Here is a 20,113-nt window from a genome sequence, read left to right on the forward strand (position 1 = left end):
AGCTCTTCAGCTCAAGGCTAGTGCTCTACACTTGAGCCACTTCCAGTTTTCTGAGTGGTTTATTGGAGATGAGAGTCTCACAGACTTTCCTGCTCAGGCTGGCTTTGAACCACGATCCTCAAATCTCAGCCTCCTGAGTAGTTAGGATTATAAGCATGAGCCACAGACTTGAGGGCACTTCATATTTAAACTGTAGCAGGCCCTTTCCTTTTCCCTGCCTATGCTCATTACTTCCCTCTTTGTGTTCCTCTAACATTACTCACTTATTTTTGTTTGAACACTCTTCATTTTTATGTGGGGAGACTGGGTATGTTATTCTAATGAAGGGCTCAGCACAATTCTTGGCACATGACATGCATTCATATACATTAAATGTTTTTTTGTAATATATCTAGTAGAGAAATAGAAAGACATACACATGTATACCGTGAAAAAAAAAATAATTCAATCAGTGGTATTCACTAGTAAGAAGGTTTCTATCTAGTTCAGGTAATTGTAGTCAAATTTCATATCTGTATAGTTATTTTTCATTTGCAGTGCACTTAAACAATTTAATCTTTACAGCCATACTTTGAAGTACATGTTATTAATACCACTTTTTAGAATGGGAAAATTAATACTGAATGAGGTAAGTGAATTAGGCTTCCTAGTTAGCATGAGACATGCCAGAGATCTTGAGTTTGTTTGGAATTCCTCAGAGAAGTAGAGAACTAGTGGAAATTATCTGCATAAGTACATCAGCTTGTTGTTGTTGTTGTTTTTGTCAGTCATGGGGCTTGAACTATGGGCCTAGGCGCTATCCCTCAGCTTTTCAGCTCAAGGCTAGTGCTCTACTGCTGAGCCACAGCGCCACTTCCTATCTGCATAAGTAAGAGGAGAGATTTTAGAGAATAAAGGTATAAGAAAGAATCTCAGGGCAAAATGTTTTTAGGAAGTAACGATGAATCAATGAAGGGGGCAGAAAAGGAGAAAAATAGGACAGGTATTTCCTCCTCAAGAATCAGGGCAATAGTGAGAAGGGAGAGCTTAAGGATGAAGTCACTAGTAATCCTAGAGAGCAGTTTCAGTAGTCTGGTGTGGGCAGTAGCCAGATGGTTCCAGTGAGCTGCCCTACTCATTTCTCTAGTTCTCTGCCAACTGAAATGTTATTCATGTTCCAAAGCCCAGCTCAATCAGTGTCCTTTATGAAGCCTTACAGGATAGATACATGGTTTTATCCCCTTCTTTAACTTTTATAGCTATCTGTTTGAACTTCTTTTATATTGCTTTTCTCTTGTTGCTTATTATTATTACCACCACCCCCTTCTGCCGTCCACCTACTGGCAAACTTTGGAAACACTTGAATATATTTTCTATCTTCTTCATCTTTCTGTGGCCTATCTGCTTAGTACAAGGCCTTCTCTGTGGTAGGTGCTCAATAAATATGTTGGAAGAAGAGAACATTTCCAGATGTTGCCTGCCACATATGCATATACTGAACAAATATTTGTTGAATGCATTGGTCTCATTTTTAAAGATCCACAGATAAAAAAATAGTTTTAGCTCTTCTCTTTATAACAGTTTTCATGAGAAAGGAATCAAAATCTATGAGCCAGGATGCCATTCCTGTCATCCCAGCACTGAGCAGGCTGAGGCAGGAGGATGACGAGTGTGAGGCCCACATGAGTAGGCTACATAGCAAGACTCAATCTCAAAAAAAGCCAAAGTGAAAAAGTAAGAACTGAAAATCTGATACAGCAATAAGAAAGTACAGGTTCTAATAGGATAAGTAACTTTGCTAATATCACAAAATTAAGATGTGGCTTTAAATTGTCATATAATTCATGGGTAGGTTACTCTGGATCTCTCTTTCCAAAATATATAGACAGGCGGCTGGGAAGGTGGCTCAGTGGTAGAGTACTTGCCTTGCATGCATGAGGCCCTGGGTTCAATTCCTCAGCACCACATAAACAGAAAAAGCCAGAAGTGGTGCTTGGCTCAAGTGGTAGAGCGCTAGCCTTGAGCTGAAGAGCTGAGGGACAGCGCCCAGGCCCAGAGTTCAGGCCCCACGACTGACCAAAAAAAAAAAAAAAAAGAACCAAAATATATAGGCCAGATCCATAGGGACTAGGTACAGGCACTATGCTTGTTATTTAGTATGCAGCAATAAATTAAATAGATACACTTTCTGATTGATGACTCTATTGTAGTAGATCACTCCTATTTCTATTCTGAGTCCAACTTAACCTGCAATTAACCTTCCTCTGCAATCCTTTCTTCCTTTATTTTCTATTGTAATTCCAAGAATACTGATTGCTTAAATTAGGTGAGCCACTTCACCACCAGCAGATGTGTATTCTGAGCCATTACTCACTCCCTTTTCTCTTCTTCACCTACCAAATATCACTATCTTCTCACTCACTCTGGTTGTTTCTGTGGAGAGCCTTGATTGTTATAGCAACTTTCTTTGTTGTTTCCTTCCTCAGAAGGAAATCCTGTAGCACTTGATGATCTGAATCAATCAATGTAATTCCTAAAGTATAAATGATCTTGTTTTATGATTGTAATGTATCTTATCTCTTTTTCTTGATTGTAATTATGTAGAAAGCAGAGCTTATCCTATACTTTTTTCTGGCTTTTTTTCCTCTGCTAATCTACTTTATAATAGTAGTTACTGATGAATGTTTATGCAATATAACTAATAATATGGAGGCAATTTTTATCTGGAAATTCAAGTTGAAGCCTACCAAGATGGGAATACTATTGAGTTCATTTTCTTCTGCCCACAGTTGCTAGAGAGAGTTCATCTTAGTTTGAGTCCAGGCATTTATAATGAGAAAATCTTTTCTGTTAGTAGCAAAGGACATATATACAAAAAGATAAGATTTTTTACACTTGGACTTGTTGCTTTTCTTGCCTTAAATGATAGATAAAAAAACAGAAGCCACTGTCAACCATTCCAGTCCTGAAAACAAGAGTAGCGTCATGGAGCAGATACCATCACCAACTCAGAATACCTTCTCTGCCTCTTCTGCTAGGAGAGTGAGTACTTCAGAATTGACTTTGGTTTTATTGTTCACTACTCCAATAAATGTAGAAAGGCCTCAGAGATACATCCTTGAAGCTGGGTTGCTGGTGGCTCATACCTGTAATTCTCAGGAGGCTGAGATCTGAGGATCACAATTCAAAACCAGCCGGGGAGGGCTGGGAAGGTGGCTCAGTGGTAGAGCCCTTGCCTTGCATACCTGAGGCCCTGGATTCGATTCCTCAGCACCACATGAGCAAAAAGAAAAAAGCCAGAAATGACACTGTGGCTCAAGTGGTAGAGCGCTAGCCTTGAGCTGAAGAGCTGAGGGACAGCACCCAGGCACACAGTTCAGGCTCCAGGACCAAACCCCCCCCAAAAAACAAAACACAAAAAACCAGCCTGGGCAGGAAAATCAGTGAGATCTTATCTCCAATTAACAACCAGAAAACTGCAAGTGGAGCTGTGGATCAAAGTGGTAGAGGGCTTGTCTTGAGCAAAAAAGCTTAGGGACAGTACCCAGGCCCTGAATTCAAGCCCCACAGCCAGGAAAAAAAAATACATCTTTGGAAAACATATACATCTGTAGGACTGGGAGCATGGCTTAGATTATAGAGCCCTTGCCTTGACTTCATGCTTGAAGTCCTGAGTTCAATCTCTAATACCAACATTATCTCCAAAAGAAAGATCCACTCTTAACTTACTCTGGCTCCTATAGTTCGTGCTGCTTAAGCAATAGACATTTATTCCTAACTTTTTTGTTTTGTTTTGTTGTTGTTTTGTGTGTGTATGTGTGTCAGTGCTGGGGCTTGAGCTCTGGATCAGGGTACCATCCCTTAATGTTTTCACTTAAGTCTGAGGTTGTGCCACTTGAGCCATACCTCCACTTCTGGCTTTTGTTTAATTGGAAATGAGAGTCTCATGGATTTTACTGCCCCGGTTGGCTTGAGCTGAGATCCTCAGATCTCAGCCTCCTGAATAGCTAGAAGTAAAGATAAGAGCTATCCACACTAGGCTACTTCCTACTTTTGAAGAAGAAAAATACTAACTTGGGAAAAAAATACAAACACACACATGTACTTATTCCACTTTTATAAAAACAGAAAAAAGAAAGACTCCTCTTAAAACAGGATGGCTTGTAAAAAGCAAAGAGTACAGAAATCTGCATATTCAGATGACTGATAACAAGAAAAAAATCTTAGTGTAAGATGGAGATGAATGAGTTTGTGTTTATATTTCATTTTTCTTATACTTGACCTGGTTTGGGGAGAAAGACCTAAGCATTTTGCAGTAAACCCCGGGCCCTAAAATGGGACTGCTGGCTGGTATTACAAAGCCAATTATATCTTGTGGATAATGCTTCCCCAAATTATAGTTAAAAGACAATATAAGCTTTCCATGAATTTTTTTTTCCTTTTTCCTTCCCTTTCCTCCCCCATCTCCTCCTTCCTTTTTTCCCCTCCTTCATTCTTTTTTTTTGTTTGTTTGTTTTTTTTGAGGTGCCGGGGTTGGAACCGAGGGCATTGCACATGCTACATCCAGCTCTGAAGCTTTCGCTTCTGATATCAAAAATATTTTTTTAAGTAAAATGATTATAATAGTGAATTACTCACTTGTCAAAGATGTTACTTAGCAAAATAAGAAGGATGGCAATGTTTTGACCCTTATAATTTTTTCTTACTAATTTTTTTTTTTTTGCCAGTACTGGGGCTTAAACTCAGGCCTGGGCACTGAGCTTCTTTGGCTCAAAGCTAGCACTCTCCCACTTGAGCCACAATGCCACTTCTGGCTTTTTTGTTTGTTTATGTGGTACCAAGGAATTGAGCCCAGGGCTTCATGCATGCTAGGCAAGCACTCTAACACTAAGCCACATTCCCAGCCTCTTCTTAAGTTTTTTAGCCACTGAAATCTAAAACTACTAGAACTCTTGTCAAACATGAAATTGTTTTCTTGAAAGTGGTCATTAAAATTTGCCTCTATTTTTGTTAACACTAAATTAAATCAACTTACCACATATAGTTTCTTCAAGCATATTTGTATATTAGCGTATCCTGTTCTTTTAGACTCCCCACATGCGATAGGGAAGAATTAAGCTCATGGTTACCATTTGACAGATGAGGATGTTGAGACCTAGGGAAGCAGATCATATTATTTTCATGTACCCAGCACGTCAAGATGTATCATTAGAATACATCCTCCTGGTGCTCCAGGTCAGTTCTAGTTGGAGAAAGAGAGCAATTCTTTCACACGAGTCTATTTCTGGCCTAGAGAAAAGGAATGCCTTGAGAGGTGATTAGCAATTGTCATGTGAAGGGGAATTGTGCCATGTATTGTTCTCCTGGCACTGCTCTATGCTGTTCTACTGAACTTTGTTAAATGTGGAAAAGGTAAATAGGTGGAAACAATGAATAAGCATTCAGAGGAAAAATGCTTTGGTGACTATTTTTGTTTCTTTACTGTTCTTTGAACCTTTCTTTTTTCTTCTTTTCTTTGCTTTCTCCTTCATAGTTCTCTTCCAGCCTTTTTAGCAAGCCGGAAGAGCCCAAAGATGAATCTCCTTCTTCATGGAGACTGGGACTCAGAAAAACTGGCAGCCACAATATGCTAAGTGAAGTGGCCAATTCCAGGGATGCTCTGCGGGACCGAGGCCTTTCCATCTACCGCTCTTCATCAAGCCCCCGGATCTCTGCTCTGCTGGACAATAAAGACAAGGTCTGGGGGAATTCCAAGGCAATTTTCTTCTATGAAAAGTCAATTCTGGAAACAAATGAAAGTATTTTCTAGTCCATAAGTTGACTGCGGAGCAGAAAGTTTTTAAAGGGAAACAGATACACTGATAGTGTGACCAAATAGCTATTTGTTAGCTATTATTTGCTTGGCCAGAAAAAAAAAGTACCTTTTCCCTATGGCTGGCCTTATGTTCATTCTTCTTTATCCCCTTACCCAGATCAAAATAGTTGTTCAGAAGAAATTGCCTAAATGGTTCTTCTGAACCCGAAACTTTTTTTTTTTGTTGTTGGTTATAGGGCTTAAACTCTGAGCCTGGGCGCTGTCCTTCAGCTCTTCAGCTCAAGGCTAGCACTCTACCACTTGAGCCACAGTACTACTTCTGGTTTTCTGGTGGTTTATTAGAGATAAGAATCTCATGGACCTTCCTGCTTGGGCTGGCTTTGAACTGTGATCCTCAGAGCTTAGCCTCCTGAGTAGCTAGGGTTACAGGCATGAGCCACTGGCTCCTGGCTCAGAAACTTATCCTTGATATTCAAATACTCCTTAGTTCAATTGTGAATCTTAATGCAGTTCAGGCACATTAGTAATTAGAAAAATTGTTTTTCTTTTCTTTTTTTAGTTTGAGACAAGCAGGCTTGGAACTTGCTATATAGACCAACCTGGCCTTGAACTCTTCTAACAGTCTCCCAAGTAAAAGGATTACAAGTGTGTGCTCCCATATCCAGCCTAGGAAATAATTTGAACTTATTTCTTTCATTTGTAGAAATCTGATCAGGTTAACTTCATGAGCACTTCATCCATAAAGTCATTAAAGATGAGTTTGGTTCCAAATTTTATTAAGGTTGTTCAGTATTCTTGTCTGGGGTCATGTCTTCTTTGTGATCATAGTCTTCTTACTGTGTCTTGCATTTCTGGACACTTCTTGAAGTGGTAAGGTATAGTGGTTGGGTTAACTCTGCAGCATATTTGCTATTTATGCTCCTAAGGACACTACATTTAAAGGAAAGATATACAGGAGACTAAGTCAAGCTAATTTCATTGAGAACATTAGAGTAGAGCTCTCTGTGGCTTTTCAAAGACTCCCTTTCTCTCTTGACAAGGTTGCTGCTTTTTATAGTCTTTGCTACTGGCTTCTTTATTGGATCATCCTGGCTTTTCTCTTGAGAATTATATCCCTTTGTATGGGGTTTTAATGAAAGGAAGTTAGGAATAAGTTTTTGAAAGCTAATATTTTATAATAACACTCAAAATGGAATTATTATTGACTGTAGATAGATTTTATAGGTATATTAATTTCTACCTTTTTTGCTCAAAATGTTTTCTGCTCTGTCAGTTTTCTGCCTTTTCTGTGCTTTACTTATTTCTATTTTACAGGAAAGAGAAAACAAAGGCTATTTTAGTTCACTAGTTCCCCGGAGGCTCAGCAGCACAAGTGACATTGAAGAAAAGGAGAACAGGTAATCATAAGATAGACCAAAACATGATTTCTTTTATCTTCTCTGGGCATAGTGGTCTCCTGGCCGTTATTCCTCTACCTTTTTTCCATAAATGTGCGTACACATTATGAATTGGTTTTTCTTCAACTTAGAATACCTCCTAGCCCTTACTCCCTTGTTTTGCCAGTTCTTTACTCGTCAAATTCTAACTTTAGCATAGTTAGACATTGCTGTTTGTAGGACATCTGTGACCCAAGTGTGAGTTCATTTTAGTACCTCAGAAGCTCTGTAAAAGAAGTCTGTGTCTCTCTGGTTTTATGCCTATAACATAGTAAACACTGAAAATATAATTTGAGTTGATCAACTTCTAATTTGTAACTAGCCTTCCTCATCTGGTAAGATTAGTATAGAGACTTTGAAATATATGTGCATCTTGGCCTAATCTACAATGTTTGTGAAGGTGTGGTCCTTTGACCAGCAGTAACAGCCTCATCTAGGAACATGTTAGGAGTACAGAATCTCAGGCCATACCACAGAACTGTTCATTGAGATTCTACATTTTGAGCCCGGCACTGGTTGCTCACGCCTATAATCCTAGTACTCAGGAGACTGAGATCTGAGGATCACGGCTTGAAGCCAGCCTGGGTAAAAAAGTTTTTAAGACTCTTATCTCCAGTTAACCACCCCCTAAGAAACTAGAAGTGGTGCTGTTGCTCAAAGTGGTAGAGCTTTAACCTTGAGCAAAAGAACTCAAGGACAGCATGCAGACACTGAGTTCAAGCCCACTACCAACAAAAAAAACTACATTTTGAAAGAATTCCTAGATAATTGAAGTACAATAAAAGCTTGAGAAGATTGTTCTAGAGACTTGTATGAAATACGAAGACCCATAACCTTACCAGCAAAGACCCCAAGTTATCAATGTCGATCCAAAATCCTGTCTCTTCTCTAAAGAGGTGCCCAGAAGCTCTCCTTTTCTTTTTCTCGTCTTGTGATAGACTTCTTCATCTCCCCCACTAATCCCTTCTTTGCTTAATCAATAAAAACCTGCTACTGAATACTTATTACAAGGAAATAAATTAAGGAACAAAAGTGACTCTTCATTACAAAAGGGCCCTTTGATATAAGGAATTTGGTACCTGTTGAAATGATCTGGCTTTGAAGTTGATAGATGAAAGCCAGCAGTAGCACTTGTGTTCTGTTTTAAGAAAACAGGTTTATATAATAGAATCACTTAGAAGATACATTTCTTTAGCCATATTTTAGTTTGCTGTTGGCTTTTCTCTCTGTTTGCTTTGTATCCTGGGTAAAACTGGTGGTACAAATCAGTGTTTTGTTTGATTTGCTTTCATGTCTCTACAGAGAATCAGCTGTTAATCTAGTAAGGAGTGGCTCCTATACCCGGCAGCTCTGGAGGGATGAAGGGAAAGGCAATGAAACCCAACAGAAAATTGCTCCTTCCAACTATGTATCAACCTATTTGAAAAGGTACCAGGTGCAAAGGAGTAGGCAGTGATTTTCCTTCACTATGGCTATGGGAACATGGGTAATAACTGCATGCCTTTTTATATCCAGTTATCCAATGAATCAACAAATGAATTGCTTTTAGATTTCTTGGGATTAACATTTTGACTAATTTAAAATTAAAAGTTAATGTGTTCTCTTAATAACTGAATTAAAATATGTTAATTCTAAATTTTCACCACTGACCTGACTTTATACCCAATCTTCTCAGTCCTAGTAAAATCTTTTATCAGAAGTGACTTCTAGTAATCTCTGGGAAAGATTGAATTTAAAACATCCTTGTCCAGTAGCTGGTTTTCTATTTTCTAAAACTAGTCATTCCCATTTCAAGTTATATTTTTGTGGGGAGGAAGGGCGGGACTTTCGTAGGGTGGCAAGGGGTTGGAAAGGGGAATAGTTTTCTGTTGCATTAAAGACATTTCATATTACAGCCTGTTAATTTAGGGACTTGAGTTATTTTTTTTTATGACTTTAATGGCCCTCAGATCCATCAAGATGTGAAACTCGCAAGTTTGGTGCAGAGAAGGTACTTGGGTTTCCTTCTTTTTTTCCTCTCATCTGTATTCCCTTTTCTGCAGTTATTTTCTTTGCCACAGCTAGCCAGCAAGCAAAGCATCTTTGCCAGAACCATTAAGCTACAAGATACACTTACTTAATATTTTAATTTGAACTTTGCTGCTGATGTGGAAAGAATCTGTTTTTCATTGCTTACTTTCAATTCTTTCTTCACTTCCACTTAATGCCTCCACCTGCCTCTTTCATGCATTTGTCATGAGGTTTTCTAGATGACTGATTGGTTACCTTCCATTGACGATAAATTGTATGAGCAGATTAGTTGTTTGGGATCAAAAGTGATCTCCACCTGACAAGAAGGCACTTGGTCAAATAGTTAATGTCACTTGAGAAATAAAAAGCTATCAAAGAAACAGCCTTTTAACTATCTTCAGTTCTGCAGATTCATTATAAGAAAGGGCTCAACAGTGAAATTGTACAAGTATAGCTTAGTGATCTGACAGGCATTCATAGAAACCAGGGCCTTCAAGAGGCTATAACCTATTTGTCTTTTCTTTAGTTTTGTTACGGTCAAATCTAAGATCAAAAACTTTTCAAGGAAAATAATGTTCTGGATCTAGGAGAGAGAGAAAAGTGATGCTTAGTTTCCAGGCAGTTATTTTGTTGATTTTCATGAACACCAAGTCATGAGCAAGTGAACTGAGTGGCATTTGGCTTGATAGATGTAATTGCCAGACTTATAGTGGACAGAGGAGAGAAGGGCTCCCTCTATTTAAGATAGAAAGTATGCTCGATTATATAAGCATTTTTTGAGAAAAGATATACAGCTTGCTTCATACCTGAATTTTCAAAGTTCATCTTATGTAATCCCAAAACACATTTTGATTTTATAAATTTCTGTCTTTTCAAGAAATAATCATATGTTCCATTTGAAAAAGAAAGTGCAAGTAGGAATTTGTTGTTCCCTGTCTGCGACAAATCTTGGTATGAGTTCCATTTTCTGTCACCTCTTGTTTACTGACAAGCATTAACTTCCTGTGGCCCAATAAGATGCCTCTTTTCCAGAGAAGATTTCATGACTTTTTATGATCATCCCCTGAAGTGTCTCATTACTTTTCTAGTCAGGAAGTATTTTTAATTCTAATCTAGATAATTTTTTGCTGCAATCAATACAGTTCTTACCTGTCTTCAACTAAAATAAGGGAAAATGGGCTCTTAGTACCCATAGTATTACTTTCTAGATTTAAAGCTTTTAGTCCTTTAATTGTTGTTTTAAGCTAAATAACTGTAGTTCTCAGTCATTTTTTTTCATAGTGCTTCTTCTTTTACAACTTTTACATTTACATTTCTAAAACCTCTCCAAATTTCTATGGTCTTACTCTGGCTTCTGTAGTACTACTTCCCTATCAGGCTGACACTTGGGGGTGCATGATTTTTTGTATTGGGTTTGTTGAAGATTATTTCTTTCTAATAGAAATTTGCTATTTCCTGTTATTTACATTCTTACTTTCTACTGTTGACATAAATTCTATTTTCCTGCTTTTCTGTGTTAAATATCATCTCTCCTTCACATTTCTTCACTCTTTTTGATGATTGACCAAGATATCATCTTTCAAAGAGTGATGATTGCTTCTTTCTTTTGGATGATTGCCTGCTTGCTGCCAGCCACCTAGCTCCAGCTGGAGTTGAGTACTCCACTTCCCAGTTGCCCCTCTCTTTGGTCTTCATTCCTTTTAAGTGCACAATATGGGTGGGAAGGTGGTGCTGGGAAATGGTGGATGAGCAGCATGTCCTGAAGAAAGTGACTATGTGCTGTTTTGCAGTGCTTCATTTGGTAGAAGTAGTGATCCCACAAGTCCCTACATTTCAGCCAATCGCAATTCATCTTCTGCTACCTCACCCATTACCATTGGTTCATCTACCTCTCGGGGCAGCCAGTGGCAACCTGCCTCTTCTTGCCCTGCACCAATCAGTACAAACACTACTGCATCTATACAACCTGGCAGGTAAGGCTTCTTGGAGCCATTTGAGTCACGTTCATCAAAGTTAATACCCTGGAAACACATAAAATTTGAACCAAAGAGGCTGTACCACTATAGAAGCAAGTTTGAATTACTGTGAAAATGTCTGCAACTTAATGAAGATGCTTTTGATGTTTTGTGGAATGTATCATTGTACTTGGCATTCGGGTCAACTTGGCATGACTACTTTTATTTCTCAGTAATATTACCAGTTGTGATAACAATTTAAGGGTCAGTCCTGTTGTAGGAAATAAGTACCAAACATATTCCTATATATTATATTAGCTTTCTAGTAATTATGAATAGACATTTGCATTCTAGGGGTGATAGAATCTTGATTTCTGGTTCATAGAGGCTGAGGGTAGCAATTGCAGCAGTACTTTAGCTTTAGTTCTAACTGTGGTTTGTAATTCTTTTCATGTTATCAGAAGTTCTTTTAGGTCTTGTCCCTACAACCGACCCAAAGAAAATGAAAAAAACTGTTAATGATGATAGTGTTTTTCAAGAACTCTGGTTATGGCGATGGTTAATTGATGTCTGTCATTTACTAGGTTTCTTTCCCTGAAATAACTAGTTATCATTCTCTTGGCCAAAAGCACAGATTTGTGATTACTACTGTTGATGTATAATTATGTGGATATTTTTAGGTCTTCATAATCAGCCCCCATAATAATCTAGCTGTATAGACATTATCACCAAAACACCAGAGGGCTGGAGATGTAGCGTGGTGATAGTGCCTTTACCTAGCATGCTCAAGAAAGGTCCTGAATTCCATCCCCAGCACTGGGCGGTTGGGGGGGGGGGGAATTCATGGAGGTTTGTAGTTTGCCTTGCGTGTAAGAAAGCCTTGAAATAGAGATAACATACTACCTTCAGAGTTGTTAAAGGATTCACATTCTTTTTTTTGGTCATTCTCTTCTTTAATCTTTACACTAAAGCTTCTATTTTCAAGGATTGCTTCATGTTTCAAAATAACTCCTGGAGCTGTATACATTGTGGCTACATTCTAGGCAGGAAGCAGGAGGAAAGTAGGAAAGAGGAAAAGAGAGAATCCTTCTAAACTGGTAATTTTCTGAGAAACACTAATTTCTTGCTCTCTTTCATTTCATACTTCAAGGAAATATGGATTTTTAATAGTACATTACTGCCCTCAGTTATACAGGTATTCCATATGTAAGAGGGGGAAAAATGATGACTGTGGTTAAGCAGCTAGCTGCCTCCAGCAAACAGTCTTGTTTTATAGATGAGGGAACAGACAAAAGCTTCCCTAATCATCTGTTCAAGATCCCATAGTGAGGGAGAAACTGAAATAGGATTTGAACCCAGATTGTCCACTGCAGGGATCTTGTCTATTGTGTCATAGTTTAGTTTCCACTGAGTTTATATTGTATTCTAGGTACTATGTTAGATCTTCTACATACATTGTTTTATTTCATCATCATAGGGATCCTCTTTGTCAGGGTATTACTGCCTCTGTTTTACAGGTGAAAAAGAGATCATTACATTGGCTTAAACTTAGCCTCAAGTTCTTCCAAACCCATGATTTAGCTGACTTCACCATACAGCTTTGATCCTTACTACCAAGCTTCCCCTACTCTGTTCCTTCTAGTAAAATTACAACATGTTTCTAAAATCTCTGGCATCCCAGGAGCTTAATACAAGGCAGAGAGACCAAAACATGTTATTATTTTTTTAAAATAAACTTCAGGGGCTGTGAAGGTGGTTCAGTGGTAGAGCGCTTGCCTTGCATGCCTGAGGCCCTGGGTTTGATTCCTCAGCACCACATAAGCAAAAAGAAAAAAGCCGGAAGTGGCGCTGTGGCTCAAGTGATAGAGCGCTAGCCTTGAGCTAAAGAGCTGAGGGACAGCACCCAGGCCCAGAATTCAGGCCCCACGACTGGACCCCCCAAAATAAAAATAAATAAATAAATAAACTTCAGGTAATATTGTAATAAGTATAGTGCCTTAACCTAAAAGAGTGACCCTCTTGCCTCAGCCTCTTAAGTAGCTAATTTTTTTTATAGCTGTGCTTTAGCCTGATCTTATTAGTACTTCAAATTGACTAATTTTGCCATCAGTTTTTAAAATTAGAAAATATATAGAGTGAAGGAAATGTATTTACTGTAACCCTTTTGTACATTACCTTTACAATAACAATAAAAAATTGAAAAAAGAAAATACATACAAATTTTACCTTATTCTAAGTTATTAATTGCTTCTAGAGAAGTAACTTGTATATTTTAGAGATTATTTCAGTCTTCAAAAATATTCTGTTGTATCTTCTGTCATGCCTGGCTACTAAGAAGGCTGAGATCCTGAGAATCACAGCTTGAAGCTGAGACTTTCATCTTCATTTAGGCAGAAAAAAATCCAGAAGTGGGAGTGTGGCTCAAGTGGTAGAGCACCAGCCATGAACAAAAAAAGCCTAGTGAAAACTCCAGGCCCATGCAGCATGTAGGTACACACACACACATACACACACACACATACACACACACACATACACACTCACACACACACACACACACACACACACACACACTGAGAACTCCAGGCCCATGCACACACACACACAGTGAGAACTCCAGGCCCATGCGCGCGCGCGCGCACGCACGCACGCACGCACACACACACACACACACACACACAGTGAGAACTCCAGGCCCATGCAGAATGTAGGTCTACACACATACACACAGGGTTTTTGTTTTAGGCCAGGCACAGTGGTTCAGGCCTTTAATCCCAGCAGTAGGATTAAAGTTGTAAGCCAGCCTAAAGCAAAGGTTAGTCAGTCTCCTGTCTCAAAAGCAGAGCATGGAAGTACATGTCTGTAATCTCAGTTTATGTGGGAGGCAGTAGGTAGGAGAAGGCAGTAAGTATGAGGATGGCAGTCCAAGGCTGGCCCTGGGCAAAAACAAAAGATATTATTTGAAAGATAAAGCAAAAAAAAGGCTGAGGGCATGGCTGAAGTAGAGTGTTCTCCTAGCAAGCAACTGGGCCTAAGTTCAGAACCCAGTACTGACCCCAAGTATTCTAATATTTACACCTGGATACCATAGTTAAGATGCTACTTTTAGGATGTGATTGTTTCTTTAAGCTTATTGTAATAATGTGATTATTTTGGAATTGAGCTCCTTGTAAACACCTCTGATAATGATTGTGAGTAGGTGGAAAACAGATTTTTAACATTCATGCTTTTCATTGCTTTTCCCATCTCGTGAGTATCAATTTTGGATCTCTGTTACCCCAGCAACAAGCTGTGACATCACAAATGATAGCTTTTTGGGTGGAGAGCCAATGGTTGCTCCTAACTCTTTGTTCAGATACAAAGCTCTTGTTTTTCCATAAATGAGTTTAATTATACAGCTTGCTGTTGAAGTCTGTAGTTAACGTTGCATATAGAATCCTGCTCTGTTTTTGTTTCAGTTTCTAACTTGTGCAGTTAGGAATGTAGACAATTAGACATTTGGTTAAATTGGAAAGCGGCTGCAGTTACTGAACTGGGTTAAAGACAACTAAACATACTGAGGTTGTGGGATGTTTTGCAAATGGATAATCCAAGAAGATGGTTGTCAAATCTAGGCTGATGACTGCCACAAAGACTGTCACTGCCAAGAATTAAGGGACAGGTGGAGATTAATATCGTAAGTGACTTTGGTGTCTTTTTCATGTGTAGAGAGACTCTGCATGTTTGGAGGGAGGCCAGATGGCAATGAGGAATCTTAAAACACTCTTGCATGTCAGTATTTTGCCTTTTGCCATAGCTAATTTTTGTCCCTCTGGTTTTTAATCTCATGCAAAAAAAACCAAAAATGTCAAAATGCAAGTCTTTCGGCAAAGGATATCAGATTCTATGTATATTATTGAAAGATTTAGAACTCTGAATAAATGAAGTAACAAAATCTGAACAGGAAGATTCTCTCATTAGGTCTATCTCTGAGCCTCCTTCCTGCAATGCTTTGTTGTAAAGCATGCCTGATCGTTCTGTTCATGTCTTTTTTCATTTCAGGACTCCTTACAGATCCCAGGCTGATTCTACTGCAGAGAAAGCAGCAGACAGTATTTCTTCTGGTACCCCACTCTGTGTCATCACTAATCGCCCTCCACCTAACACTACCAATGGGGTTACTGCTGCTTCTGTGCCCTCCTCTCCTGGAACAGACTCCTCTGTGGAAGGCAGGGAGAAGAGGAGGTATGGTAGCTCAATGAAACCTTTGTGACATTCTACTTTGGGGTAGGAGATAAAGGAGTGAGAGTGAAGTGTTATCCCCAAGCTCAAATTTTTGGAACTGGATCTTCATTTTTTTTTAAGGGTTCTGTCATTTGCTTCTAGAAAAGCTTTTGGTAGAGATCTTAATTATTTCTAGTTAGTTAGCATTTATTCTTTTATAGACATAGTCATAAGTTTTTGTATTTGTCTCATCAGAGCAACCATTGTCAAGTATTGTTTCTGAATTTTGTAATGGGGAACTTGAAGCACAGAAAAAAATATCTTCTGGGTAGTCTGATGAATTCTCTGTCAGCAAAAAGCTATTAACTGTCAAAAAAATCAGAGAAGGAAATGAATACAAGGGAAAGGAAATGATATGGTTGAAGGGTAGAGACTGTATATCCTTTTCTTTTTTCTTTTGACTGCTAGAAGTTGAACCCAGGGTTTCACATGCTAGGCAAAGTACTTTGCTACTGAGCTATATCCTAAGCACCTACTTTTTTTTCTTTTTTTTGAGACAGTCTCATTGTATGGTCCAAATTGGTCTTGAGTTTGTGATCCTCCTCTCTCAGCCTCCTGAGTGCTAGGATTACAGCACTGCACCAATGACCCCTATATGCTGTAGTTTCTTTTTTGTTCATGGCTGGTGCTCTAACCACTTGAGCCAAACCTCCACTTCTAGCTTTTTTTTGTCAGTGGTGGCAGTTAGTTGGAGATAAAAGTCTCACACACTCTTCTGCCCAGTATAGTCCTTCAGATCTCAGGCTTCTGAGTAGCTAAGACTATACATGCAAACTAACAGTCCCCAGGACTCTGCAATTTTTCTAGAGAGAAATTAGGAGAGCATGGGAAAAATCAGAAGAAGCTACAAAGAATATTTGGGTGGGGAAAGTATTAGAGCTTGAACTCCAGAGCCTTGTACTTATTAGGCTCAGCAAAGGCCCTTGAATACTTGAGCTATAGTTCTAGCTCTAAGAACGTGTGTGTGTGTGTGTGTGTGTGTGTGTGTGTGTGTGTGTGTAGATACTGGGGCTTTGTGTGTGTGTGTGTGTGTAGATACTGGGGCTTGAACTCAGGACTTTGAGCTCTTATTCAGCTTTTTTGCTCATGCCTGGTGTTCTACCACTTGAGCCACACTTCTAGGTATGCATTTTGCCAATTAATTGGAGATAAAATCTTGGAGACTTTCCTGCCAGGCTAACTTTAAATCAAAATTCTCCAGATGACAGCCTCCTGAATAGCATAGATTACAAGCAAGAGCCACTGACAGCCAGCAGAAGAACTTTTTAATTGTTAGGATCAAGACCTTGGAGATTGTGACCAAGGAAACATAGACTATTTCTTCTACTTAAAAATGTATGAAAAGGGCTGGGAAGGTGGCTCAGTGGTAGAGCGCTTGCCTTGCATGCATGAGGCCCTGGGTTCGAGTCCTCAGCACCACATAAGCAAAAAGAAAAAAGCCGAAAGTGGCGCTGTGGCTCAAGTGGTAGAGCGCTAGCCTTGAGCTGAAGACCTGAGGGACAGTACCCAGGCCCAGAGTTCAGGCCCCAAGACCAGACTTCCCCTCCCCCCAAAAAAGTGGAATGCACTCCATTTGGGAATCTTCGATCTACTTGAAGATTAAGTGTGTAATTATACTTTTTCAAGACTGTAAAAGAGGTGAAATTCTATCAAAATTCAAATTTTACTTTGATTTATTTTGAATATCCAAAGGAAGAATTTATATTCATGAGTGTATATGTATAATAAGAAGTCAGGAAATGTTATCAGCTAAAACATACTGGAAGAGAAAAACACTTTGGTAGCTTATTTTGCAGACAGCTCTACAAAACACAAGACAGGAAAGGAAGAGAGATAAGTGAGTTGGAAAATAATATTTTCTGCTTCCTTTTTTGTTACTTCTTTGCATAAAATATTAAAGGAAGCCAGTTTTCTGGGCTGACAGTTTTCAGAACAACAGTTATCCTCTTTTAATTGATTTCCAGAAAGGGAAATTCTAATAAATCAGTAGTGAATATTAATGCGTATGTATTTACTATCTCAGATATAATATAGATATTTTATTCAGAAATGAAATGCAAAAGTAATCTTTTCATTAGCTAGCGAAAACCTTTAAAATATTTCTGAGGTGAAATACATAATACAAGTTCATTAAGATTATCCTTCACAAGGATGGGAAGATCAAGTTTGTTAGCAATGTCTTGTTAAGTTCCTAGTTAACATGAACTGTTAGAAAAACTCAATGACTGCCTTCTGGGAATTTTATGATCCATAATGAAAAGAGAGTACTTGCTACATATTTTGTGTTAGTTTTATTCAGTCAACAAATCCTATTGAGTACCTTCTGTGTACCACATAAGATTTCCAGAACATGTTCCCTCAGGAAGCAGCAGCTATGAGGATATATGGATTAAGTCACGGTTTTAGTGAATTGTGGCTAAGTGCAATAGTTCATGCCTGCAATCCTAGTTACTTGGAGGCAGAGATTGAGAGGATCACAGTTTGAGGCTAGCCTAGACAATAAGTTAGTGAGACCCCTATATCAGCCAATGGCTGGGCATGGTGCTGGCACGCATTTATTATCCTAGCTATGTGGAAAATGTAAAAAAAAAAAAAAAAAGGACTGTCATATAGGCTGGCCCAAGCATAAATATCACCACAAAATGATTAAAGTAAAAAAGGCAGGGGGCATGGCTAGAGTGGTTGAATACCTGCCTAGCCAAGCTTAGGGTACCTGGGATGTGACTGTAAGTTGTGTAGGGGGAGGGAGGTTGTTGTTTTGTTTTTGCAGCACTAAGATTTGAACTCATCTTTGACTCTCCAGTGCTCTACTGTGGTGCCCTGCCTGAAGCCCTTTAGTTGAATTTTGAAGGGCAATTGGAAATTAATAAGTAGTAATGACAAATTAATAAAGATGGATGGTGTTTTAGAAAAAACATAAGCAATTCAAGAAACATACAAGCTTGATGTGCTTGAATCTGGGAGAAGTTAAGGTCTATGTTACATTTCTGAAAGTGTCTTTTTAGGAAATAGACTTCATTGAAGGAGGATATAAAGTGTTTTTGTGGCCAAATGCATTTGGGAAACAGAGGGTTAAACAGAATCAGCCAGAAGCCTTCTCAGGACATTTCCATCTGGGAGGAAGGGTAAAGAGTATGGCTTCAGGTGGGTAGAATGCAGCATGTATGTCTCTAATAGCGTTTTCCCCTATGGAAACCCCAAACTGGTATTCCTTTGTGTAGCTGAAGAAGAGACAGAAACCAAATCATATAGAGTGTCATCTGTGCTTTGTTGAACACTTGATCTTCCTATATCCTATAAAATTAAGAAGCATGAGGGAAAGGGTAGGAAGTGGAGGAACAGGTGAGAATGTTGAAAGGGGTGACATTGATCAAGATATATTGTATTTACAAGCTGCTTTGTTAAAGGCAACTCCTTTGTACAACTACAAAAAGAAAAGAAAAACTTGATCTTCACCACTGATTACCAGTGGCTCACACCTGTAATCTTAGCTACTCAGGAGGCTGAGATCTGAGCTTTGAGGTTCAAAGCCAGCCAGGGCAGACAAATCCAAGAGTCTCATAGCTTCAATTAACCAGATAAAAGCTGGAAGAAAAGTTTTAACTCTGAATAGTAGAACATCAATCTTGAACAAAAAAGCTCAGGGACAGTGCCTAGTTTCTAAGCTCATGCCCCAGGACTGGCACCAAAAACAAAACAAAACAAAACAAACCTTTGATTTTCTATTCTCAAAGCTATGAAATACAACTTGAGATTTTTAGCAGGGGAATGATTTGATCAAATAAAACGTTTCATTTAAACCATTACAGAATTAAAGCCATTTTAGTTTCTCCCTGTAGACAAGCATGCGCTGAAAGAGAAAAAAATCAGATGTTTTGAAAACAGCTAAAATTTCCTTCTGAAAGAGCAAGCTGGGTGATAATTCTTCTCCTTTGAAGCTGCAGCTTCTCTGTAATCAGCTCATTGTGGAAATGTTTCAACTCCTAATGGGAAAGCTTGATGGAGGCCTAAAGCCTGTGTTCGCAGGTCCAATTTGAAACAATTCGTGAGCATTGGGATAAATGGGGCTTTGAAACTGGCCACCTTAAGACCTAAGCAATGTAAAGTCTTCTATCAGAAATAATCTTATAACCAGAGCACTTAGACTGGGGAATGGATCTTACCATTACATTTCACAGCTGGCTCTACCTTTTAGAGGTTTTGTTCTTAAAGAAGATGGGTGAGTATGCATACCAATTGACCGGAAACAGTTTTCAGCCTTATACAGATTGTTAAATGAACAAAGCTATATGCAGAAGGATACCTTATGATACCAAATAGAACAAACATGGAAACCTTAGCACTGGAAGTTTGGGAAGTTTTCTGAACTTTTTTTTGTTTTTTTTCTCTGTCGTTTGTGGAGCCTAATCTCTGGGCTTGGGCACTGTCCTTCAGCTCTTCAGCGCAAGGCTAGCGCTCTACCACTTGAGCCATAGCACCATTTCCGGCTTTTTCTACTTATGTGGTGCCGAGGAATTCAACCCAGGACCTCATGCATACAAGGCAAGCTACCACTGAGCCACCTTCCCAGCCCATGAACTCATTTTTATTTTTCTGTGTTTTCCAAAGTTCCTTATGAAGGTATTAGTGTTATAATGGGGCACAAGGAACAACAG

The 20,113-nt window shown here is 38.9% G+C and overlaps 1 protein-coding gene across 4 annotated transcripts in view; it reads left to right on the plus strand.

The window, feature by feature from the left end:
* The window catches only part of Ppp1r12b (protein phosphatase 1, regulatory subunit 12B), a 212,546-nt gene that overhangs the window by 79,992 nt on the left and 112,441 nt on the right, over positions 1 to 20,113 (plus strand). The window contains exons 9-13 of one of the 4 annotated variants that reach the window (XM_013017500.1): positions 2,909 to 3,021; positions 5,513 to 5,716; positions 7,109 to 7,191; positions 8,533 to 8,658; positions 15,237 to 15,419. In XM_013017500.1, the coding sequence (XP_012872954.1) occupies positions 2,909 to 3,021; positions 5,513 to 5,716; positions 7,109 to 7,191; positions 8,533 to 8,658; positions 15,237 to 15,419 (709 nt within the window). Of the gene's footprint in view, positions 1 to 2,908; positions 3,022 to 5,512; positions 5,897 to 7,108; positions 7,192 to 8,532; positions 8,659 to 9,179; positions 9,221 to 11,030; positions 11,214 to 15,236; positions 15,420 to 20,113 lie in introns of those variants that run through there. The other 3 variants (XM_013017501.1, XM_013017503.1, XM_013017502.1) reach the window with 3 other exon arrangements.

The sequence above is a fragment of the Dipodomys ordii genome, unplaced genomic scaffold (genome assembly GCF_000151885.1).
Source record: "Dipodomys ordii isolate 6190 unplaced genomic scaffold, Dord_2.0 Scaffold35, whole genome shotgun sequence".
Lineage (NCBI taxonomy): Eukaryota > Metazoa > Chordata > Mammalia > Rodentia > Heteromyidae > Dipodomys > Dipodomys ordii.